This window comes from Planococcus citri, chromosome 3 (genome assembly GCF_950023065.1).
Source record: "Planococcus citri chromosome 3, ihPlaCitr1.1, whole genome shotgun sequence".
Lineage (NCBI taxonomy): Eukaryota > Metazoa > Arthropoda > Insecta > Hemiptera > Pseudococcidae > Planococcus > Planococcus citri.
In genome coordinates, this window is record NC_088679.1 from 35,245,435 (window position 1) to 35,268,081 (window position 22,647).

At 32.7% G+C, this 22,647-nt stretch overlaps 1 protein-coding gene across 1 annotated transcript in view; it reads left to right on the forward strand.

The window, feature by feature from the left end:
- The window catches only part of LOC135841489 (nephrin-like), a 216,152-nt gene that overhangs the window by 153,022 nt on the left and 40,483 nt on the right, over positions 1-22,647 (forward strand). Inside the window, exon 2 of the mRNA XM_065358464.1 lies at positions 18,571-18,700. Coding sequence (XP_065214536.1) covers positions 18,571-18,700 — 130 coding nt within the window. The remainder of the gene's footprint in view (positions 1-18,570; positions 18,701-22,647) is intronic.

The following is a 22,647-nucleotide window of genomic DNA, read 5'->3' on the forward strand; positions in this document are numbered from 1 at the left end:
GTGCATCATAAATCAAACTTACTTATTTACGCTCAAGTTTCTTCTTTTTTTTCGCGAAAGAAATTTAAATTGGTAATTTTTTCCCTCTGTTTTTTCAAAAGAATAAGAAAGAAGTGTTGGTTTGAAGAAATATACTAACCCTTGCCATCTTTGGATCAAGTATTGTGGAATTTTCAAGCGAATTGAATCTCTTCGAGATGAGTTGCGGTCTTTTGATTTCTACTCAGGTATTCATTATCAACCTGAAAAATTGAAACCACTCGGGAATAAAATTTTAGAGAAGAGGGGGGAAGTAGATGCGCTTTTTTCTGTTCATTTTCGAAATTAATTTTAAACATCATATTTTATGTTGATTGTTATCACTTCTACGTCATTTGAAACATCCATTTCAAAAAAACCAGATTGATCAAAGCCACTTCATGTTGTAAGTTGAACTTTCTTTTTTGTGACTGTTTTTGATGTCGTTCGTCTAAGAGATCCCGGATAGGTAATTTTGAAATGGCATTGAAAAGTTTTTCTGTAATTTGATCTAACGATGGGCGGTTTCGCTAGTTTTAAAAGTTGAACATGTGTTGAGTATTCTTATTGCGTAATTCTTTAGATTATATTCGCAGTCAAATTTAAGTATATTCTTTATTGAATGAATTTGAGTTTAGCTTGAGGTTTTTAGTTTTATAATGGTCAATGGCGCCAGAGCCAGTCCAGTTGTTTATGGGTGAATTATCGAAAAGTAGGTAAACCATTACGTAAATTTGCCATCGAATTTTTCTAAAAATCAAAATTGAAATTTTAGAAAACACATTTAAATGTAAGTAACCAGCTGAGCGTATTCTTGAGTCAATATATTTTTTTTTTATTTACCACTCTCATTATGCACTGTAGTTTATTTATACATTCTCACTGATTCCATCTAAAGGGTAAGTATTTAAGCAAAAGTTACGATGGTTGCATATTAATCAGATTGCAGGGCACGAGTCGTCGGTATGTACCTCGCAGATTGTGATCTGGGCTACCTTACCCAATGTGAGGTATATCTCCTATTTCAAAAAAAGCCTTAGAGGAAAGGACGTTTTTCAAAAAAAAAAAAAAAAAATGATTATGCAAGTAAAATTCTCGTTTTACTTTTGTGCATCAAAAAAATCTCTTAACCCTTAAAGACCCAGGTGAATTCTGTAATGCGATGTAAAAATGCTTTCGATATATTAAATTAGATCTACACAAGTTTCACTTTAACTCACAGTTCTCCCCCTAGCCCCTTAAAACCATTTCGGAAATGATGTGCCTATTTATTTGATTATCCTTCAAATCTGAAAAGGCCAAAAACCTTATTGAGTAAATTTTAGAACTATACGATGTGGTTTCATTCGATGTAATGAATTTGGATAAACGCCTCACCCTTTTTTGGGGAACATTTCTTGACAAAAGTTGGCATAAAATACGGAGACCAATGCGTAATTTTTGGATGAACATATTGGTTGTTGAGCTTTCATTAAATGAAATCAGAAAAGGAGTGGTCAGAGTGAACCAGAGCGGTTTTTTTTACAAATTTAATTAACTTGTTTCGGAAAAATGCCGAAAAACGGAATGTCGAGTACCTAAGTAATATGGGAATATTCCCAAGTAGACCTCAAATGACAGAAACAAAAATTGAAAAACGCACAAATGCTTCAAAATATTGAATTGCTTTGAAGAGTGTGATAGGGCGCCTATGCCCAATCGGCAAAATCACAAAAAAGTTGAGCTTTCGAAAAAAAAATCTTATCGAAAAATGAAAATTTCAAAAAAGTTTAAATGTGACATTTCCGACAGAAAACAATAAGTTTTTTGCGTTTTATGCTTAAAATTCCAATTTTTTTAGTCTCACAAAACATCAGAAAGTCATTTTTGAAAGTTTGACATAACTTCAACAATTCACTGACTTTTTTTTCAAGTTTCTAAAAGTCAGACAAAATGTCTTTGATGGGAACTCCATTAGATTTTTTTCTAGTTTTCAAAACGTCTGACAGATTGTCAGAAAGTCATTTTTGAAAATTGTGACATGTCACTTCACTGATATCCCTCCCCCCTCCCAAGTTTGTAAAAATTAAGATATGATATCTCAAAGTCTACTTCATTTTCTCTCAAAACGTCAAATACAATCATGTTTGGCCTCTATATTTGCTCTGTTTGCAGAAAATTAATATACCAATAAACTATTTTGGCATTTTCAAAAATTCATCAAAAATTAAAAAATCAACTTTGGTAGCTCAAAATTTGGTTGTGCGGTCTGAGTCACGTGCTCTTTCAGTAAGCCGAATTTCACCTCAATCGAGTTGATAGGCTGTAAATGCTCTTTGGTACCTAAGAGTGTTAATAAAGAAAGGGTTGGCCTTCCACTTGCTAGGTTACAGTTTTTAAAAAATTTCTTAAAAATGAATTTTGAAAAGATTCACGACCATGACTCAAGTTTCAGCTCATATCTAGAGTCAGTGGCAAGACTGAATTGTACGTCTGCTCACTTGCTCAGAAGTGAATATGTATAGCTCTGAAGAAGCTGCATGAGAATATTTTGTAAGCAGATAGGTATATTTATTTGTATCTCTCAAACGTTAAATCATGCCCCGGGATCGGAGGATTTTGAGTAAGAGAGAAGATAAAGTCATTCACGTACCTACCTACTCAATTTCACATTTCGAATCAATTTGAGGTCTGAAAAACACAATTTTTCAAAGAACAGTTTGCTACTAAATTGATGAATCGATTGAATTATGAAATGCTGCAGTAAGTAAACATACAACGCGATTCAAAATGAAACAAGTGGCAGACATCAAAATAATTTAGTAGGTACTACAAGCCTACAAGGTGGTAAATAAATCGCAATCTAGAACAAAATAAGATTGCACAGAACTCCACATGCATTAACCTTTATCGTAGGTAAATAGGGCTATAAAAAAAAAAAGAGGAAAAAGAAAAGACTACCTAGCTATTCGATCCACTGTTCAATGATCTGAAACAAAACGTCACTGACTATGAGTATTACGACGAAGACGACATAACAGAACGCACTGAACTTACGACAAAACACCTTCATTTTACTGTCTCTATACATACCTACCTACATTGTAACGAGTTGATTTCAATAAAACACACACCTAGCTGCCTAAAGAAACATTCCTCATCGACGAGGAAAAAAATTTCTCCAGTGAAGAATACCTAAATAAAATGTCGGCGAACAGTTGAAATTTCACAGGGTAATGTGTTCTTCGTTCTAAAGCTTTCAGGAGAATACCGATAGCGTATATTATCCCAGCGTTGGTTGGTACGAGAAAGATTTTAGGAAATTAAATTCGGTAATTTGAATAACGTTCCGAAATCCTGCAATACATTACAGGAAATCAACGGTTTTCTTCAACTTTCACACGAAAGATGAAAAAACCTCTTTTATTCGTCTTTTTTTTCTACACTTGAAAAACGCATGCTAACGACTTGAAAAGCTTTCAAATTTTTTTTTTTTGTGACTATTTATCTTTTTTTGTTCATTATCTTCGTATTCAGTTCCGAATCTCTGGAGACTTTCCTGACTTTCAAAGATATCTTTCCATGTTTCTGGGTTCTGGACTGGAAGGGTGTGCTCCTGGCACCGTTGTCAAATTTGAATCTCCAAGAAAATGGAATTCAGGGACTGAAATCTCATGGGAAAGATTGATGTTTTATATTAAAATTAAATAGGTAAAAATCAGAATAAAAGCAGGAAATTGCAAAAAAAGAAATGATTGTTGTGAAATAAAAAATACAAAGGTTAAAATTAAATAGGTAAGCTTAAAGAACAAAGTTTAAAAATTGTATAATATGGTGTAAAATGATGTAATTATAATCGTAAAATGAGCATAAAATGATATGATGTAAAATGATGTAATTGCATAAAATGATTTATAATAATCAAATCCTAAAGTAAAAATGATCTATAACATCCCTTAATCAATCCCTTAATCGTAACAATTGATCCCTTAATTGTGACATCCCTCCGGGGGTACTTGAATTTTTTTTTTTTTTAATTTTGAAATGATAAAGCAGAAAATAAAAACGATAAAATCGAATCAATTTAAACAATAAAATTAGAACAAAACGGAAATACAAAATGATAAAAATCAGAATAGATTGAAAATAATAAAAATAAAAAAAGTAATAAAATAAAAATATAAAACAATAAAAATCAGAAAAACGATAAAAATTAGAACAATACCATAGTGAAATCTTCCTTGGAGCAACCTCGGTTTCTTTATTATATTGTTGCAGCGAGTGATGTGTACACATAACTTCCTTTTAAGACCATTTGAGGTTCTTGGCTCTGGTTGTTCATTTGTGTCCATTGCCTCAGGTTCTGGTTCCTCTTTGATCTGTGTTAACGGTTTTGGAATAAAATGCTAGTGATACATCTCTTTTGTTAATTGAATGAATTTTTTTTTGCATCTGGTTCTGAGGTAGATTAGTTTGTCGTTGAGTTGGTTGAATTTTGCCAGTACGTTGTTTTGAGTAAGTTTCAGGTTCTCAATTTCTTGGCTTAGTATTCAAAAATTATCATTTATTATATTAATCTGTTCATTTCGGCACAACAAATTTGTTTCCTTGATTTGTATTAATTGATTAATTTTGTTTTGAGCGAGTATAACATTGTCTTCCAATTGGCGTATTTTAATGGTATTCAAAAAAACATTAATGGAATTATCCACAAGATCCATGATTAAATAAAATAAACAAAAAGTGAGAAATGAAAAAATAATAGGGATCATAAATAAAAAAAAAAAAGAAAGAAAGAAAGAAATTACACACGAGAAAAGAAAAGAAAAAATTTTGAATAGGCACAGTAATACAGTAAAATCACAGTTACAACAGAAATCGAAAGTATTGAATACAATGAAGTTGCAACAGAAATGGAAAGTAATTGAATGAATGGAACTGAAGTCTTTAGTATTTATAAGGAGAATTTATCAGTTAAGGAAAATTTTGAAAGGATATGATATTCCAGAGTAAAATTATTTCCCTCGATTATCAATTTAAAAACATCATTAGTAATTGTCATTTAGATAATTTAAAGTAGGTACATCAAAATAAGTGTAAAGGTTACATATACAATTTCTTTATCTCTTTATAAGGTTCTTTACATATGGGACATTTATCTGAAATTTGTTTGGCACATGTTATACAGCACTTAATTCTCTCATAAATAAGTTCATATAAGTAAATACCATTTGGCAGTTTTAACATAGTCAATTTTATCAATCGTTTCAGGAAGTTCTAGGGCATACTCTACAGCATCCAAATATTTGTCAAATAATTTTTGGCCTTCTTCAGATAAATCTTAATAGTATAATTTAATGATATGTTGTACCAGAGTATGTTCTCTTTTTGAGGCTCTATCATGAATTTGTTGCTATACAGCTTGCAGCTCATGATGAAAAGTTTCGAATTAGCTTTTGTCATTTGTGGTGGCATCAAGTTTTGAAATATTTTAAAAAGAGGATCGAATAGCTGTCTTTAGATTATGCTTAGCATCAGCCAGGTCAGATTTTTCAATTTTGGGACGAAGTAAATAGTGGTTTAGGTAATTTCCATACAATTCTGATAAATTTTTCAATCCAAACATGATTTTTCTCTATGGAAAGAAAATAGATAGGTACCTATGTTATTTGAAATAATAATAAAAAAAAATGATTACTTACCTATTCAAATCTGACATTCACTCTCTTTGAATGAGATGTTAAATTACAAACGTAAGTAGGGTTAGGGGTACTAGGAAGGGATCTGGAAGAATCAGCTGGAGATGAAAAAGTGCAGGGCATCTCATATTCATTAGGAATTTCAAATTGACTTCGAACAGTAGTATGGTTATTTCCAGGCAGGCATTCAGTTATCATGCGAAAACACAAGCAATTCATATTTCTAGGTTCATCAACAATAGTAGTATCTCTTATAGGTAAAGGGTTTCTTTTACAAAGGCAGTAGTTTTTGTAACAACTAATTAATTTAAGAATAATTACTAGAATAATTAAAATTCTGAAAATAAAGTTAAAAATTACATAAATCCATGAAAAACGATCATTAAAAGTTTCATGGGTAAAACGATCAAACACTGTCCTACCAACAGCGCCAAAATGTTACTGAAGAAAAACAAGTGAAGAAAGATGTGAACACTTTTATTAAAACTGATTTTTAAAACTGAACAACTGAAAATTAAAACTGGTTAAAAGAAAGAAATGATACTTATTGATACTGCTTAAAAATTGAACTAACTTTGAGATGGGAAAGATTGATGTTTTATATTAAAATTAAGTAGGTAAAAATCAGAATAAAAGCAGGAAATTGCAAAAAAAGAAATGATTGTTGTGAAATAAAGATACAAAGGTTAAAATTAAATAGGTAAGCTTGAAGAACAAAGTTTAAAAATATATAATATGATGTAAAATGATGTAATTGCATAAAATGATTTATAATAATCGAATTGTAAAGTAAAAATTATCTATAACATCCCTTAATCGATCCCTTAATCGATCCCTTAATCGTAACACCATGCAGTGATCGATTATACCTATGGATTACGTTTTTTAGTCATTCATACCTATAATATGATCATCAATCATACATTTTTTTACCAAAAAAAAAAAAAAAAAAAAAAAAAAACAGTTTTCACTGAAAATAAGAAGAATTATATTCAACTACCTACGCAGAAAAAAAAGTCATGTTCTCAAACGTGCTCACAGGTACCTCAGATGAAAATACATATATCAAACAAATTCTCATGACCGGTGTTTTAGTTAAAATAACAAACCATTTTCCCTTCAAAAGAAAACCTGTGGTCATTTTTGAATCGCAAGCGCATTGAAAGGCTCCGTTTGTGGTATGTTATAATTTACATAGGTATGTAAGCAAAATAACCTCGAACAAACGAGCCGGAAGTAAAAAGCGAAAGATTATTCGTATCGAGGAATCGAATCTTGTCACCGCATTTCACCTATTTTTTTAGTCCATTTTTCACTTTTATAATTTTTCGCTTCATTTAGTTCGATAATACGTTTATAGGTATGTGCCATTTACCATCTTTATTTTTAGCCGTCTTCGCAGTCCCTTCAATAAAAGTGAACCGTTACTCAGGGATTTTTCTACGCGGAAATTGTATCGTTTTTTTGTACCTTCTCTTCTCTGCCACTCTCCAGTCTGGGCTCGCGTCGTTGTCACGACTTCTCAATACGAGAACATTATGAGATAGGGCGATGTTTCATTAAAGTCATATCTATTTCTATATATGTATAATACGTGATACGGAGTAATTTTTGGCTATACGAATTTTGACGAAACAAACTTCATGACCATTCGACTGGAAACGTATCAAACTGTAATCGTAATGGTTCATCAACATCCAGCTATAATGAACGCAGATATCTCATAAAATGTTCTGACATTAGTGAAATAATTAATTGTACTGGTATAATCTAAAACTTCACATATGGAAACAAAGAGAAAAAGGTCAGCATATAGCACATAAGCTTTATGGTGGCGCCGTATGACGCGAGGCTTATGGTATACATTTCCATAGGCCTGGCCAGTAGTGAGGAGCAGGAGCGAGTACGGGCCAATCCCACGTATTAAAAATACGATCGTCATTCAAATTCTATCGATATGGTTCCATATTGGACGATAATTCTTCAACGTTTTTACGACGAATATGTGCAGAATGAGTTAAACCTACCCATACGTGATTATTTATTACAAAATTTAAATTATCTACGTAATAACACATACTAATCGCGAATTTCAGTTTTTGCCACAGTGAATTTCAATTAAGATTAGTTTTATGTGCTTTTGTACACGTGAACCAGATGAAAAAGCAGAGGAAAAGGTGGAGCAGGTACTCGAATGTTGAAAGAAGACAATATATGCGCGATCGTAATTTTCTCTTAGAACTTATGTTTCATAAATTTACACTTTGAAAGGTTTCTTTACACCGTATAATACAAGTAGGTATAGTCCATGCTAAAACCAAGAATTGAAATAATATCTGGTACTCGGATACAATAGCATGTTGTGGTCGATGATTCATACAGTTCCGTTTGCTGGAATAACACTAACACAGCTTATAGGTACTATGATGGCTCACCTACGCAGTAAAAAAAACAAGGGTATCAAAAAAAAGGTACAAAATAGGTACCTCGCGGAACACCTGATTGCATAATAATTATGATGAAATTCGTAATACTCGAATAACTTTTCGATGAAGATATACGTAGGTACGAAATTTATTCTAGTGGATACCTGGATTTACGAGTAAGTACTTGAAAGTTAAGAGATGTGGAGGGAGAGAGGTACGTCAGTGCAGTAAAAGACAGACCAGCACGACCACCATTTGAGTGACAGCTTGCGATTAATTGGTGATAGAGCTAGTAGGTAATGGCCCAAGCCGCGTATCAATTTGATTGGAAACATATGCGCAGCGAGATTATTGTACTCGTATTTATCGGAATTAAATTCGATATCATGGGGAGGATAAGGTAATTACAATTAAGAATGGAGATGTATTAATTGATGATATTTTACTATTTTATTATTTCTACGCGAAGTAAAATGTCAAGAATTGAACTGTAAACATGATTGATAATGCGACTGGAGGCAGGTAACTTTTGATGGATTCTTTTCGATAGATTAGACGATGAAACAAAACAACTGTTCACTAATCTTCATAATTTTTCTTGAAACTTTTTGTTTTTCGAGAAATAGGTATACCTACCTAGTCGCAGTAAAATAAGCTTATAACTTTCAATTTTTTTTTCTATTTTTGCTAAATCTGATTAATTTTTCAAAATTATGTGATTTTCCAAACGTTCCAATTAACACGACTTATGAAAGTGAAGGAATCAATAAAATCCAGAGAGAATGATTCAACATGTTTCTTTTTGGATGTGGGAGAACGAGTGAGTTACATCATTTATATATTTTTAAACCGACCAAAAGTTGAAAAAAATGAAGAAAATTCATGAAATGATTTTGAAAATTCTCAATTTTACTTTTGCGATAGAATTCGTTGAAATGCTTGAATCGGTGAAAACAGACAGGTACCAATTCACAATTTCGGAAAAATTATTTTTTTACGGATATGTGGGTTTTGAAATACGGCGGATCGACTGGTGATGTCAAATTTCCGCAAAACTGCCGGGAAATTAGTATTTGGGCGCAGAAAAAGGGCGGGTCTGCATTGATGACTTTTTTTGTTAATTTTTTAAATTCCTTGAAAAATAACAAACATTTTTGAGAAGACCATTTTTTGAAATTCAAGTTCATCTATGTATGTACTGAAAAAAGACAAAAAAATTAACAACTTTGGCAAAAAGTTTTACAGCTCAAGACGTTTTTGGTCAATTTAAACGAGATAGCAGTCCAAGTGATGTACTTAGATGTAGAATCAAGCCCCATTCGTGCCCGAGCAATTTCAAGAGAAATTTTGGTGATTGAGTGCAGAAAGGGTCCAAGTCTCATTTGTTTAGGCAGCAACAGCGCCGACGCACGTGAATATTTTTTTTTTCGAAACTGTGCTAAAAATTGTGTTTTGGGGTTCTCTTCCAATGACCTTAAGCATGTTTACCAAAAATTTTAGATTTTCAAATAAATCAGTTTTTTGTTATTCCTAAAAACTGCAAAAATGGACTTAGCCCCTTTCTGTTCTCAACGATTCACTTATGCCTCCGTTTCAACAAAAATCCGCTCTCCCAGTCAGCCAAACTTTATCTGTTGGCCTCCCTCTACAGAAACAATGCTGAGAAAATTTAATAAATTACCTAAGTAAAATGAAAGTTGTAAAAGCTGAATGAATAATTCCTTTTTTTTTGTAAAAAAAAAAAAAAATCGCTTCCAATATTCCAAGTTATCTACCCAGGAATTTCGATAAAAGAAAAAAAAAACTTTTAGAAAGTTTTAATTTTTGTGTGAAAATTTCTCTAAATAATCTATTCTTCAAGACAAAATTTCTTGTAGCCTTAGCTAGTTTTTGAAAAATCTCTACTACCTATTTCATGTTTTCTCATGACTTGAAGAACCAGGGGATATTTTTTCATCTAAAGAGAATTAGATATTCAAAGAAAATATGACGCATAAATTGACATTTTTTTGAACGATTTGTCCAACTTTTGTTTCATTTATTCATGTATAATAATTCGGAAAAAATTTGACGCTGAAATTCAGTATTTTCAGTATTTTGGGCATATTTTCTCCCTTCACCTCCTTCCATCAGAAACATTTTTTTAAGGAGGATATCTTTACTTACGCTAGCAGACAATCGACACTAGGATGTGTCATTTTTAAATGTTTTTTTTTTTTTTTTTTCAAATTTTATGGTGTCTAGCCAAAAATTATGATCAAATCACACCTCAACAAGACTTCGGAAAATTTCTTTCTAGGTCAGTGCTCAACTCCTCTGGCGAAAATTCCAAGTTTGAAATATTTGAATTTCAAAAACAGTTGCTGGAATTTTGATGATAATGCTTCATCATGAATACAAAAACGCCTATTGAAATTTTGCTCATTTTGTTCTGTTTTTCACCGTTAGTGCTATTTTGGGTGAAAAATCTGTAAAATTTCAGCAAATTAGTTCTAAAAATCCAAAAATTTACTAACTTTTTGCCCATTTTTTGAAAACAAAGACCTTCTTTGGGCCCTCCTATGGGGTTTAACGAATGTCACCCGAGCTTTAAAATTTTGTTTTGGGGTCCTTGTGCATCAAGCAAAATTTCATGCTTTTATCATGAAATGCAGTTTACTTGCTGTTTGCCACTATAGAGTATTTTGTTTTACCAACGTTTGAGGCTCAAAAATGGAAAAGTGTAATTTTCGGGTATTTTTACGTACTTTGCTTGAAATTTTATTCCTTCCAAAAATGTTGATCTTGAAAATCCAAACACGGTAAAAAATGACGAAAAAATACATTTTTTGCGAGATTTTGAATTTTTTGAGCATGTTGCACCGATTTTTGAGCTCCTCAGAAAATATGTCATAGGTACCTTACGGTGTAACTAAATTTCTGAAAAAATTTCTTAAAGGGCCCCGTTTTTTCTATGAATTTTTGAAATTTGCATCCCCCCTCCCCCCAAAAAAACCGAATATGAATTTTTAAAACAAAATTCACACCGGCACCCATCTAGTGACTGTTTTTTGTAATTCCTTCGGAGAACTAGAATTTTGAATTCTAAGCAGATATGGGCACATTTCTTGGATGGGGGGGGGGGTAGACTCAATTTGGGTGAGTTTCGTGAGAATTAGAGAAAGTGCGGATTTCACTTATCTTATCCTGAAAGGCTCTTCTGATGATAATAAGATATGTTATTTTGAGAACTCTTGAACTTGGCAATAATGAACTTGAGCTTTTCTGAAGGTTTCAACATGATGATATGGAAATACAAAAACGTATCAAAAACCCACCGATTGACAAAAAAAAAAAAATGTTCTTTGAACTAACCAACATAGTCAATGGTCATGCTACTAGACATCGTAATTTACATAAGTAAAAATATGTACTTACTTAGTTACTTACTATTGATTCTCATTTTGACTTAAAAATACTTATTCAAAACATTTCTGACGAGGTAATTTTTCAACTTTATTTTAACTCATCAAAAATTAGTAATTTGAGTTTGCCCGTGTCGTAAAAGTGCAACGAATTCATTCATTATTTCTCTACTTTAATTAGTTTTCCTTTTCCCACTTTTTCTGAAAATGCTTGAAAAAATTATGTAAAGTAAATAAGTATATATTTCTTGTTCTCGAGTGTATTTTTTCAAAATGATGAGATCATTTCATAGCATTATCTAAAACTTATCAATGTTAATTTACGCAAAACTGCTTTTTTCTATACTTACTCTAAATTTCTCGATACATTTTAAGGTATACCTTCATGTTAGGTACACCTCGAAAAATAACTAAACGAAAGAACATTTTTTTCCAGAAAAAAATAAAATACCTAGTACGATGTTTGCAAATGCTCAACGAACAAATCAGAGGATGAACAACTGAACATACCATCATATATAGGTGTATCTTCCGTATTCGTTCATGGTTGTATATACAAAATTCATACACTACGTACCTTCGTACAATATACGCTTGATAAATCCTAGAATATGTACGAAGAATAATGCGAACGACATCGTTAAGAACCTTTTTTCTCTCAATCTTTTCCAACTAATGTAATTTTTCGGCGAGTTATTTGTATAATGGCGCGACATCTTATCCGGAATCTACGCTCCGATATGTCACGTGTGAATATGTCACGAGTGATTTCCACGTGTAATCCGGCATCCTACATCGTATAGTTTTTAAGTTTTTAAAAGGTGTTCCTGTTCCTATTCCTCGACGTGATGGTGTCGCTAGGTGAGATAGGATTATCATCATTTATTTGACATATTTCGCTGGAAAAATAACACCAAAATTATGGCGCCGTGTATAGTATACCAATAGGCAATACGTAGAGATATACCTTTACCTACTACTCGTGGGTCTAGGTAAATTTCCAGCTTATCAAATCGACTAAAAGGATTCGTATTATAGTGGACCGGTATAATACGGGAGCCCATTATTGCTATATTGTTTTGCGGTTCAACAAATAATAACGCTGAATATTTTATGTTTTTTGCTAGAATATCAACGCTTGTTGTAAAATGTGTTCAAAATTTTGCATCGGTTCACTCTTGTCAATCGATCATTTCGTTTTCGTTTTATAATGGTCAGAGGATAGAATTAGGGAAAAAAAATCTTCGACATGCCCGTTTGACCTTTGCTGAGAACAAATTTCCCAAACTTTCAATTTGAAAGTTTCGTTTCCAAATATCAATACGGCTAATTATCTATTATTCATTATTAGGTAGGTATCATTTTCACGAAAATTTCGTAGGAAAAATTTATTAATTAGGTGCGTTGAAATACTCGTAATATCAAGCTTTATAGTGCATTCATATTACGCTTGCGTACTTATAGTGTATTTCGATGAGAAAATTTTTCATCATCAGGGTTCAAGGTTCTTTTCAATGCTAGAAAAAATTCCTACCCTTCGAGAATTACATCGCAAGAGAGTAATAAACGCTGTAAAAATTCCACCTACTCCATCATATACATACCAGTTCTGTATACTTCTTAGTGAGCAAACCGCGCAATTATTTTGGTAATTTTCAAAAATCTACGATTCTCCGTTGTATACTTTCATGCAGTGCATGAGTATACACGACATACACGAGGACTCTTGGGTTCATTCCAGTGGTGCTAGATTGTTGTTACTTGAAATGCAAAACGGATGTAATAAGCGAGAAATATGCAAGATGCGTTATACTTACCGTATTTATACGAGTATACAAAGTTACAAATGGCAAAAAGGGTTAAATTTCGAATCAATGGTTATATTTTACTTTACGTACTACTACTACCTACCGAGTTACATGTAGTGCAAAATTTACAGTTTAAATGCTCATTTATTTTGTTCTCTTCGTAATCAACGCCTCGTGAATTGTGTGCAAAAATTTTACGCTCTGTGGCTTACCCCGCGAAACTTACCAGTCAAAGATAGCGTAAAGTTTTTGCTGTTCGTGGTAATTGTAGGTGCATATGTGTTGCTAAAAATTATTCTTGCGAAATGTGTTACTTTATTGTGTATACTACTTTTACATATTTATGTGTATGTCTAAAAGTATAGTGAATTTTTGACGTAGGCAGTTGAAAAATTATAGTGCATATAGGTAGACATGTAGGCACCTACTTTTGATGTTTGGTGGATTGGATAGATTATTCATGCATAAATTCTGATCTCGTTGACTTTTTTCATCCAAAAATTTAAAAATTAACGTGAGGTGGACGTGGACATTGGGAAATAATTTTGACCTCACAGAAGGGCTCTCAATATGTGTTCCAAATTTTTTTAAATTGTAAAAATTTGTTCAACTTGGTATTTTCTTTTTTGTTTTATAAAAAAATTGAAACAATGCAATGTGAGAATTTTGACATGGAGAATGGGGAGGGAGTTGAATGTGCCAAAATTTTTTGAAAATCGGTGTTTCAGTAAGTGTTGCATAATTTGTCGCCCTAATTACTTAATCCCTTTTATCCTAAAACCAGAACGTACTAGCATGAAAAGCAAACTTGAGCAATACCTAATTTTGATCTCAAAGATGTCTAAGTTTATGTTAGAGAGTTCTTGCGCTGCTCCAAAATATTTGAAAATTTACCGAATCTGTTTTGGATAAAATGGCCTAGTAGGTAATCAGGTATTAGCACGATATTTTTCACTATGAGATAAAAACAGGAATTTTTTTGTCACTTCTTTTTTGGGGGCAAGTTGATTCTCGAGAGTTGTAAGTCCATAATTTTTTGCACTCCTCACCTATAAAGTTCAGCTTTTTTTTGTCAAATTTTCCCAAGTCAAAAAGTGTCAATTTTATTTTGGGAAGGAGGGAGAGGTATGTCAATAGCGTTAATTTTTGGAAAAATAATAGAGAAGTGTCGATTTTTGGAACAATAGTTTAAAAATTTCTTTTTTTGTCAAAATTGTCAAAGTGTTCATTCCGGTAAAATTGTCTGAAGGGGTCAATTTTTGCTTTGGTTACCTCAAAATGTCATTTTCGTTTCAAAATTTTCTAATACTTGAAAGTATTATTTCATTGCCAAAATTTAGACCTGAAAGTCCTGACTTGCCAAATTCGGCGATTCTATAAAAATTGTCGAACAATGTTCACTTTATCGTCAAAGTTGTCATAAAAATTCCATTTTTTGCAACAATTGTCAAGAAATTCTTTCTTTTTTTTGTTGCAAAAATTACCAAAAATGTCTCATTTTTTTCTATATTGTCAGATGTTTTGCTTTTACTTTTTACTAAAAAATTACAATTTTTTGCCAAAATTTGTTTTTCTTATCAAAATTGTCCAAAAAGTACATATTAGGGGTAAGCTGGGGGTCAAGTGGAACAATTTTTTTCAATTCAAGATTGCGAGCGTTGTATTGAAGATAGGGAGTTGTTTGAGAGCTCATTTCAAAGAACCAAGTTTTAGCTTTCATTTGCCGCCGAAATTTTGAATTTTGACTGAGAAATTTTCGAGAAATTTAATTTTTAAAAAAGTGCAAAATTCGTTCCACTTGACCTGACGGGCAGGTCAAGTGGTACTTGTTATTTTCCATAAGGAAATTTTTCTTACAAAAATCAAGTTTATAGTTCATACAAGTTATTCACGTACATAAATGGCAAATGTAATCATTCTGGGTGGGTTTGGGGTATCCCACTCCAAATAATATACGAAGTTCGATAGGTACATTTTCATAAGACGACTTTTCCTCTACAATTCTTCGAATTGCTTCCTTGGCCATTTCTTTTGAATGTTTTTCACGATCAGATGGCTCTTTCTCTGACTCGCGGCATCCTATCATTAATTCAGAACACAATTACTATGTAAAAATACAAGTTCCACTTGACCCCACCACTTTTGTTCCACTTGACCCCAAACACAATTTTTTTTTCTTCGTTAATATCTCGATTCTATTTCTTAATTACCCAAAGTTGATGAGTGTATGTGAAAGTAGATTAGTTACTCGTTATTTTTTGATATTCAGATTGAAATTTGAACAAAAATTTCTACCTTTTTCAACGGCTTTAAAATGCACGACTTGATTTTTTCGACTATAAAAATTCACATGTCTTTCATCACATGAACACAAATCACAATACAGTGTTACCAACTTCGCCGATAATGGATAACATTATTTAGAGTATACTGAGCTCACAGAAATGCAATTCAAATTTTTAGTTTTCGATTTATTGCAATCGTTCCACTTGACCTGCGGTCCACTTGACCCCATTTTACTCTACTCTTTGAGTATGCTGTCCAAAAAAATCTTCAAACTTGCCTATAAACGTTTTCTTTTGTTTTCGTCTTCCTTTCTTTCTTTCTTTTTCTTTTTTAGAAAAAGTTCATGCTCTTTTTTATCGTGAATAAAATGTTCATATTTTCAACATTTAATTTTGTTTTTAAATTCCAAGTGGTTGATATCCCAACTCGCGTTATAAAATATCAATTTTTATTTGAAAAAATTGCTCAATAACTCGAGACAGATTATAATATTAATAATGTAAAAAGATCCGGAGAGAAGATAAATGACCAGATAATGGACAAAATCGATATTTATCCACATATGAACAGCGTTTTGCTACTACAGGGCCATTTCATTGATAATATCACACTACAACAACTGTTTTTTTAGATGGCGGGTTTTGCGCCAGGAGGCAATATGGCTCAATAAGTATCGTATATCGGTGATCTCTGACTATTGGAAATTTTTTGATAAACTCCTGGGAAACTTGATCTAGCTGGAGTATGTTTGATAAAATGATAAATTATGTGGAGGGCGGGAGGAACGTATCGAATGTGATGGATTCGTTATATGTTTGAAGAAAAATAAAATGAAGTCAAAAATGATTCATTTGGAATGTGAAAGATTTCAAAATCGAGTGGAGAAATGATTTTGATATCGATGATGCTTGCTAATAATGGTTAATGGTTATGAAGCAGACGATGAGTATAAAGGTTTCTCTAAAATGAAAGGAGAAACAAATCAAATTTTTCAGCCGCTGCTCCAGTTGTTTTTAATAGATGAAGGAAAGTTAATCGGTTCATGGAATTTCCCCGCAGGTCTTCTTTTATCTATCCACATGTTCTCTTTCAGTTTTACAATAAATTGAATCGTCAAAAAATCAGCCTGTCTTGTCAAATATTTCGCAAAATCTCGAAAATTCGATTTCAGACGCGACACAAAATTGGAAACATTTTCGGTAAAATATGGCAAATTTATATAAAAATAGAGACCCTCTTCTCTCTTTTCTAATTGTAAGTGCCTGAAATAAATTTATAGGTGGTATAAAAAAGAAACATATCAACGCTTCAACAAGTTTCAACCTATAAGTAAGGTTGACTGTTCAATATGTACAAAAATATCGCAACAGAACAGCTTTAGAAAAATTTTCTACTTTGTCAAAAAAAAAAAAAAAAAAAAAAAGAAGATAGGTCTACGTATTAGAATCGGTATCGATGGAATTATTCTCGTATTGTTATTTCAATCCGATGTTATGGCGGATATTGTGTTTTGAGAAAATTTCTTCGTATAGGATTCATCTTTTATAAACGTAAAATAATATCCATATTTTGATTCTTCTATAATAAAGTTTCATATGTGCTTGCGTATACGTATGCATATATTGTTCACGAATATTCGATTTTATTACTAGTCGTATATATCTAGTAATTTTCCACGTGGGTACCTATAAGATGGAAACGAAAAAGAAAACTGAAAAGTTAAAATATGTGTGGATCTCGTAAGAGATGTTATTCATGGTGAATTCTCACCTTTTCGTATTTGCCTACGCGAGCAAGAAATTACAAAGAATTTATTTAACCTTGGAATAGGATCGGGTATAAGTAGTACTACTAAGCATCAAGTGCATGGTGTGGTAGCTTTTGTTTTGAAATAATCTCATTTGCAAGTTATAGCTGGGTAATTGCAAATTGCCATTTTAATTCAACCCTGTAAATGTAGGTACCTATAGGTATATACGATGAAAACACGTTTATTGGTCTTTGGTAAAAGTTATATCGGAATTAAATTTCCACAAAACGATGTTTATGATAATTTACTTACCTCTTCTCTTTCCTTGAAATGCCTACCTTTCTCGAAGGATCCCGTAAATGGATTTGAAGAAGGATTCGTTCACCTTCTTGTTATACACAGGAGACGAGCAATTCCTGGTTGTTCAACAAGATGCTGCATTTCGCAAAGATGCGCTATAGCAATACTCAACGAAGCCTTTAATAGAGAAAAATTATCGTCACTATGATCGTTATTAAATGAAACTAAAACTTTTCGAATTTCTCATCAACGGCTATACGAACGGTATTAATATTAATTTTTATTACGCCTGCGAAACTTTTCCGCCAAAAGACAAAAACAAACAGAATAAATATTTGTTCATGAATAAAATTAATTTTTCTGCTATTTACTTTTCGGCAAACTTACCCTATTATAACTCAGTTTTTCGTACAAAGGTCTGAATAAATTACGTTTTAATGAAAGAGCAGATTTTATTTCGTCTTTTCTCTCTTTCTCATCGCGTCGCCCTTCGCCTAATATAAAGAGATAACTCGACGTAAGGAAATTCTCCCCCCTCCCTGCCATCGTACACAGCCTCTTCTTGATGACGCTGAATTTACTAAAGGATGTTTTACATTGTGTAAATTATCGCCAAGAAATTCCGTTTTCTTGCTTGCTTAATGTTGGAAGTATTTTAATGTGGAATGGGAGGGAAGCAGCGGGTACGCTCATGTGCGATTAAATTGGAAATTATAAATACATAAAGATGCGAGTAAAAAATGTACGAGTACATACGTACGTACATAAGTACTTTTTGAGATTGTATTCTAGTCGCGGACGTGATACGAAAGTAATCGATTGTACGATGATCCTAGAATATTTAATACGATTACGATCGACATATTTGAACGTTTCTTTTTATTTTCTGTTTACTTACAGGTATTGCTAATGTATCGTGGACAGTTTTGGGCAGCCAGGCGACACTTCCTTGTAATACGACCGCTCCTAAGAACGATAGTGTCAAGATAGTATTATGGTATCATCAGACCAAAACTGGACCAGTCTATTCGTAAGTTTACTCATATACCTACTCATAAGCTATAAAGTTGATCTAGTTTGAAAGAATTTTAATGAATCCAAGGTTCGAATAATTATTTATGTAAGCTAACTTAACTCTGGAGACCTCCGAAGTGGTCTTAATATTTGTAAATTGAAATTACTCTCAAGCGGAAAATAATTGAACCATGATCAGATTCAGACATTCCATGGATTAAAATTGGACCATACATATCTGGCCGCTCAGATCAAGGTTTTGATAAGATGAGATCTGATCGGACCACATCATGATCTGGATAAGTCATTTCTTAGATCTGATTAGATCTGATCCTTTTAATGACAATTTTCGAGAATATTTCATCAATTTTTACTACTTACATAGACCTATTTCCTAAAGTAAATTTGGCATGAACTCGATGATCGATGTTGGACTCATTTTCGCAGATTTTTCGCACGACCTATCCTATACCTACCTGTATACCTAGTAGATACTTTTGCTTCTTTAATTTGCATAATTTGTGGAATTTTATCAACTTCCCAGCCATTTTTATACCATATACCTATTTCAGTTTGAATAGAAATTCCAGAAATTAGCGTTTTTTTTCCGAATTTTTTTCCATTTCAAATCAAGCAAAATATTATTACGAATTCAAAGATCACTCTTTTTTATTTTATAGGTTCTTATTTCAGGCCTCCAACAAAAAAATCTCTGATTTAAGCAGAGAAAAAAAAGAAAGAACGTTCATAAATTCTTCACCATGTCAAATTTTAGAGACTGTTTAGAATAATTACACTTCATTTTTAAATTTGGAAATTTTTTTGAAAATTCAAATTGAGTCCATTCTCTATGGAAAAAGTAGATCAAATCGAGGTAGAAAGCTAAAGTTTGGTGTTTACCTATCCTACTTTCGAACTCCCAAATCGCTGGGTGTTGGTTTCGAGCAGTTCTGGAACTGCCAATAAATTTTTGGATTTTATATATTGGAAAAATTTTCATCAAAAGGACTCGTTACATGAAAGATCGATTTCGCCGGTCCTACCTTTTTCATGAGGGAGGGGGGGGGGTTGAGAGGAAAGAGCATCGTTGGATCAATTAGAGCATCCAAATTCCTGATGTTAAAGGATAGAGCATCGATTATAGAGCTGTTTTGAGCACTTCCTTTTCTCCTCACCACATTTTAAAGAAATAGTACAAAAATCCAATTTTTTTTATATGATGAAAAGCATTTTTTGGTACCAGACGGTTATCGACTGAACCACTCTTAAAATGTTGTAATAAATGCCCCAAATACGAATCCGATGGTTAGTTAACCCAAAATGACCATTTTCTGGACTCCAGGGGTCCCCAAAGTTGCGAACAAAAAAAGAATTTTTGGAACCACTGAGTATTATTTTCAAAAACTTTTTTAGCGTAAAATATCTGCTTGAATCCGTTAAACATTATACGAGGCTTTTTTTTCATTTTCGACCCTCGAGGGCAGAAATTGGGGGGTTTTAATTTTTGGAAAATTTTGGAACCACCATTTTGAACTTACCCCTTTGAACTCCGCTGAAAAGCTTTTTACAGTTTATTAGTATCTGAAAGACGTCCATCTTACCAAATTTTGAGCTCAATAAAATTTTGCGCTGGTACTCAAAAATCCAATTTTCCAATTTTTCGTAATTTGGATATTTCGGGAACCCCTGGAAAACTGGAAACCTGCGATTTGCGCCAAACGTAACGTTTTGAGGCATATATTCAATTATTTAGGTGAAAAAGTTTAATTAAGCTCCCTGTATATTCGTAATTTTGAACCCTTTTTTTAGAGCCCCCCCCCCACTTAGGGCACCCCTGAAAAAGGCGTTTTTGCATATTTTTTCAAATAAATTGAAGAATTTACATTTGAAACACACTAGCAAGAGCTCGATAATTTTTCATTAGATTTTACTAGTAACTTTCTAAATTGAGCTTTTTTGAGCCAAATTCTGAGATTTTACTTCGTTGAAATCATGAAAACGTGATTTTAACGTTTTTTTGAAGAGGTTGAAAAGTCACTCGTTTTGTGAAAAAATCAAGCAAAAAACAGAAAAATTAGTGCTTTGCAACAACTTGAATTCGATGAAAATCAATTATCATAATAACATAATAAAAAATTTTCGCATTCTGAATACTTATTAATGTTGAAATTTTCTTCCTATTGCCTCAGATTCAGTCTTGGGTCATTTATCTTTCCTCCTCTATTTTTTGAAGGCTATTTTTACCACAAAAAATCGAATTCTTTCAAAATCTGAATGGACTTTGTGGTCTTCAAATAGTTTCTGTAGGTATATATGTATGTACTTAAGAAAAAAAACAACTTAAATTTTCTTCGACTAATTACTCGCGGTTCAACTTCATAAACATTATGATCGCAGCAACAAGTAGCTAATTTTGTCTTGATACAACAATATAGACCTAATAGTTTCGCTTTTGAAACATAGGTCGGTGTATGCTGTAGATAAACAATGATTCTCTTCTCGTTAACCTGGATTGATAGGTACTATAGGTAGCGGCCAGGTACGTGCGTCGACGTCTGGCCTGGGCTTCATGCCATCAGCTCCAGACACTTAAGTACTTTTTAAAACGTGACTACGTTCATTTCACTGATCTGACAGTGACAGCCGAACCGAATGTATGGTATCGATTCTATAATTATTAACGGAATATCGCACCCTGTCATATTTTTTGTTTCGCTCGACTATTTTACGAGTTTTAATTTTCAAACCGCTAGTTCTTCGCGAATGTTTTCCGCGAAGAAGTTTTCAGCGGTAACGGAAATGTTCTTTCAGATGTACTCGGCCGTGTAATTTATTTGATTTTTTTTCCTGCACTCTGAACGTAAGTATATAAAACAAAACTTTTTTATAAAAAGTTTTTAATATTTTGGGATTACATCGGGGATTTTTTTCCTCACTGTGAACCGGATTAATGTAGGCGAATTTTTTCGCAATATTATTATAAAAAGTAAATATTTATATAGGTGAAAGGAACAGGTACACTTGGTATAGGTTTCGAGAAGACAGGATGTTCCGAGACGAGAAGTAAAAAGCGACTTTAAATTAAGTTGAAATTACACCTCGCTCGAGTAAACGGTTAGAAAAATATATTTTATAGCATTACCAAAACAATTTCGCCTTCGGAAGAGCGGAAGAAAAAGACCAAAAAAAGGGTAACGAACGTGTTAAAAGAAAAACAAATAGTTTATCCGGATACGTTCTCGTATAGAACCAGCGCCAAGTGGTAATTTGTTATTAAAACCTGTAAATTAGAAACTTACTTAAAAAATCGTTAGTGTGTGGAAATTCCTTATCTCAGATACCTTAGCAAGTGATAACCCCGTTTCTCATCCTTGTCCGTAGTGTCTGCGCCGCACGTATCATTCTTAAAGGGAAGGAAGGGTGTCGAAGGGAGGTGTTTTCAAACGTGCGGTAATAAGATGCTTACTTTGTATGTTTCATCGCCAAATAATAGGTGAATTGTTTCTATCTATGTTATTGCTATACTAATGAAAATTTTTACCATGCGTTGGCGCGTTAAGAATTCTATTGCTGCGAGTGTAAATTGTGATTTTCTCGTAAACATTTCTCCTCTTTTTCGATTTCGGTATTTTTACGTTTTATTAAATAGTTGAATAGTTGAGCAACTGGAAAGGAACGTTGGAAAATTTTATGAGAATGGATTCTCACTTCGATTTTATCTAGGTACCTACTTCAAAACAACGATACAATATTGTATGATGATTTTGTTGAGTGGCCAGTAGTAGACAATTAGACATAGCAATGTTGCTAGTCAAGTATACCTACCTAGTACCTACCTACTAGGATGGATCGCGAAAAGAAGTCGGCAGATTTTGACCAAATTCAGTACAGACCTTCATTATGAGTTGAAAATTACCCACGAAAAATTTTAGCTTCGAAGGTGCTCCTGATGGAGACGTTTTT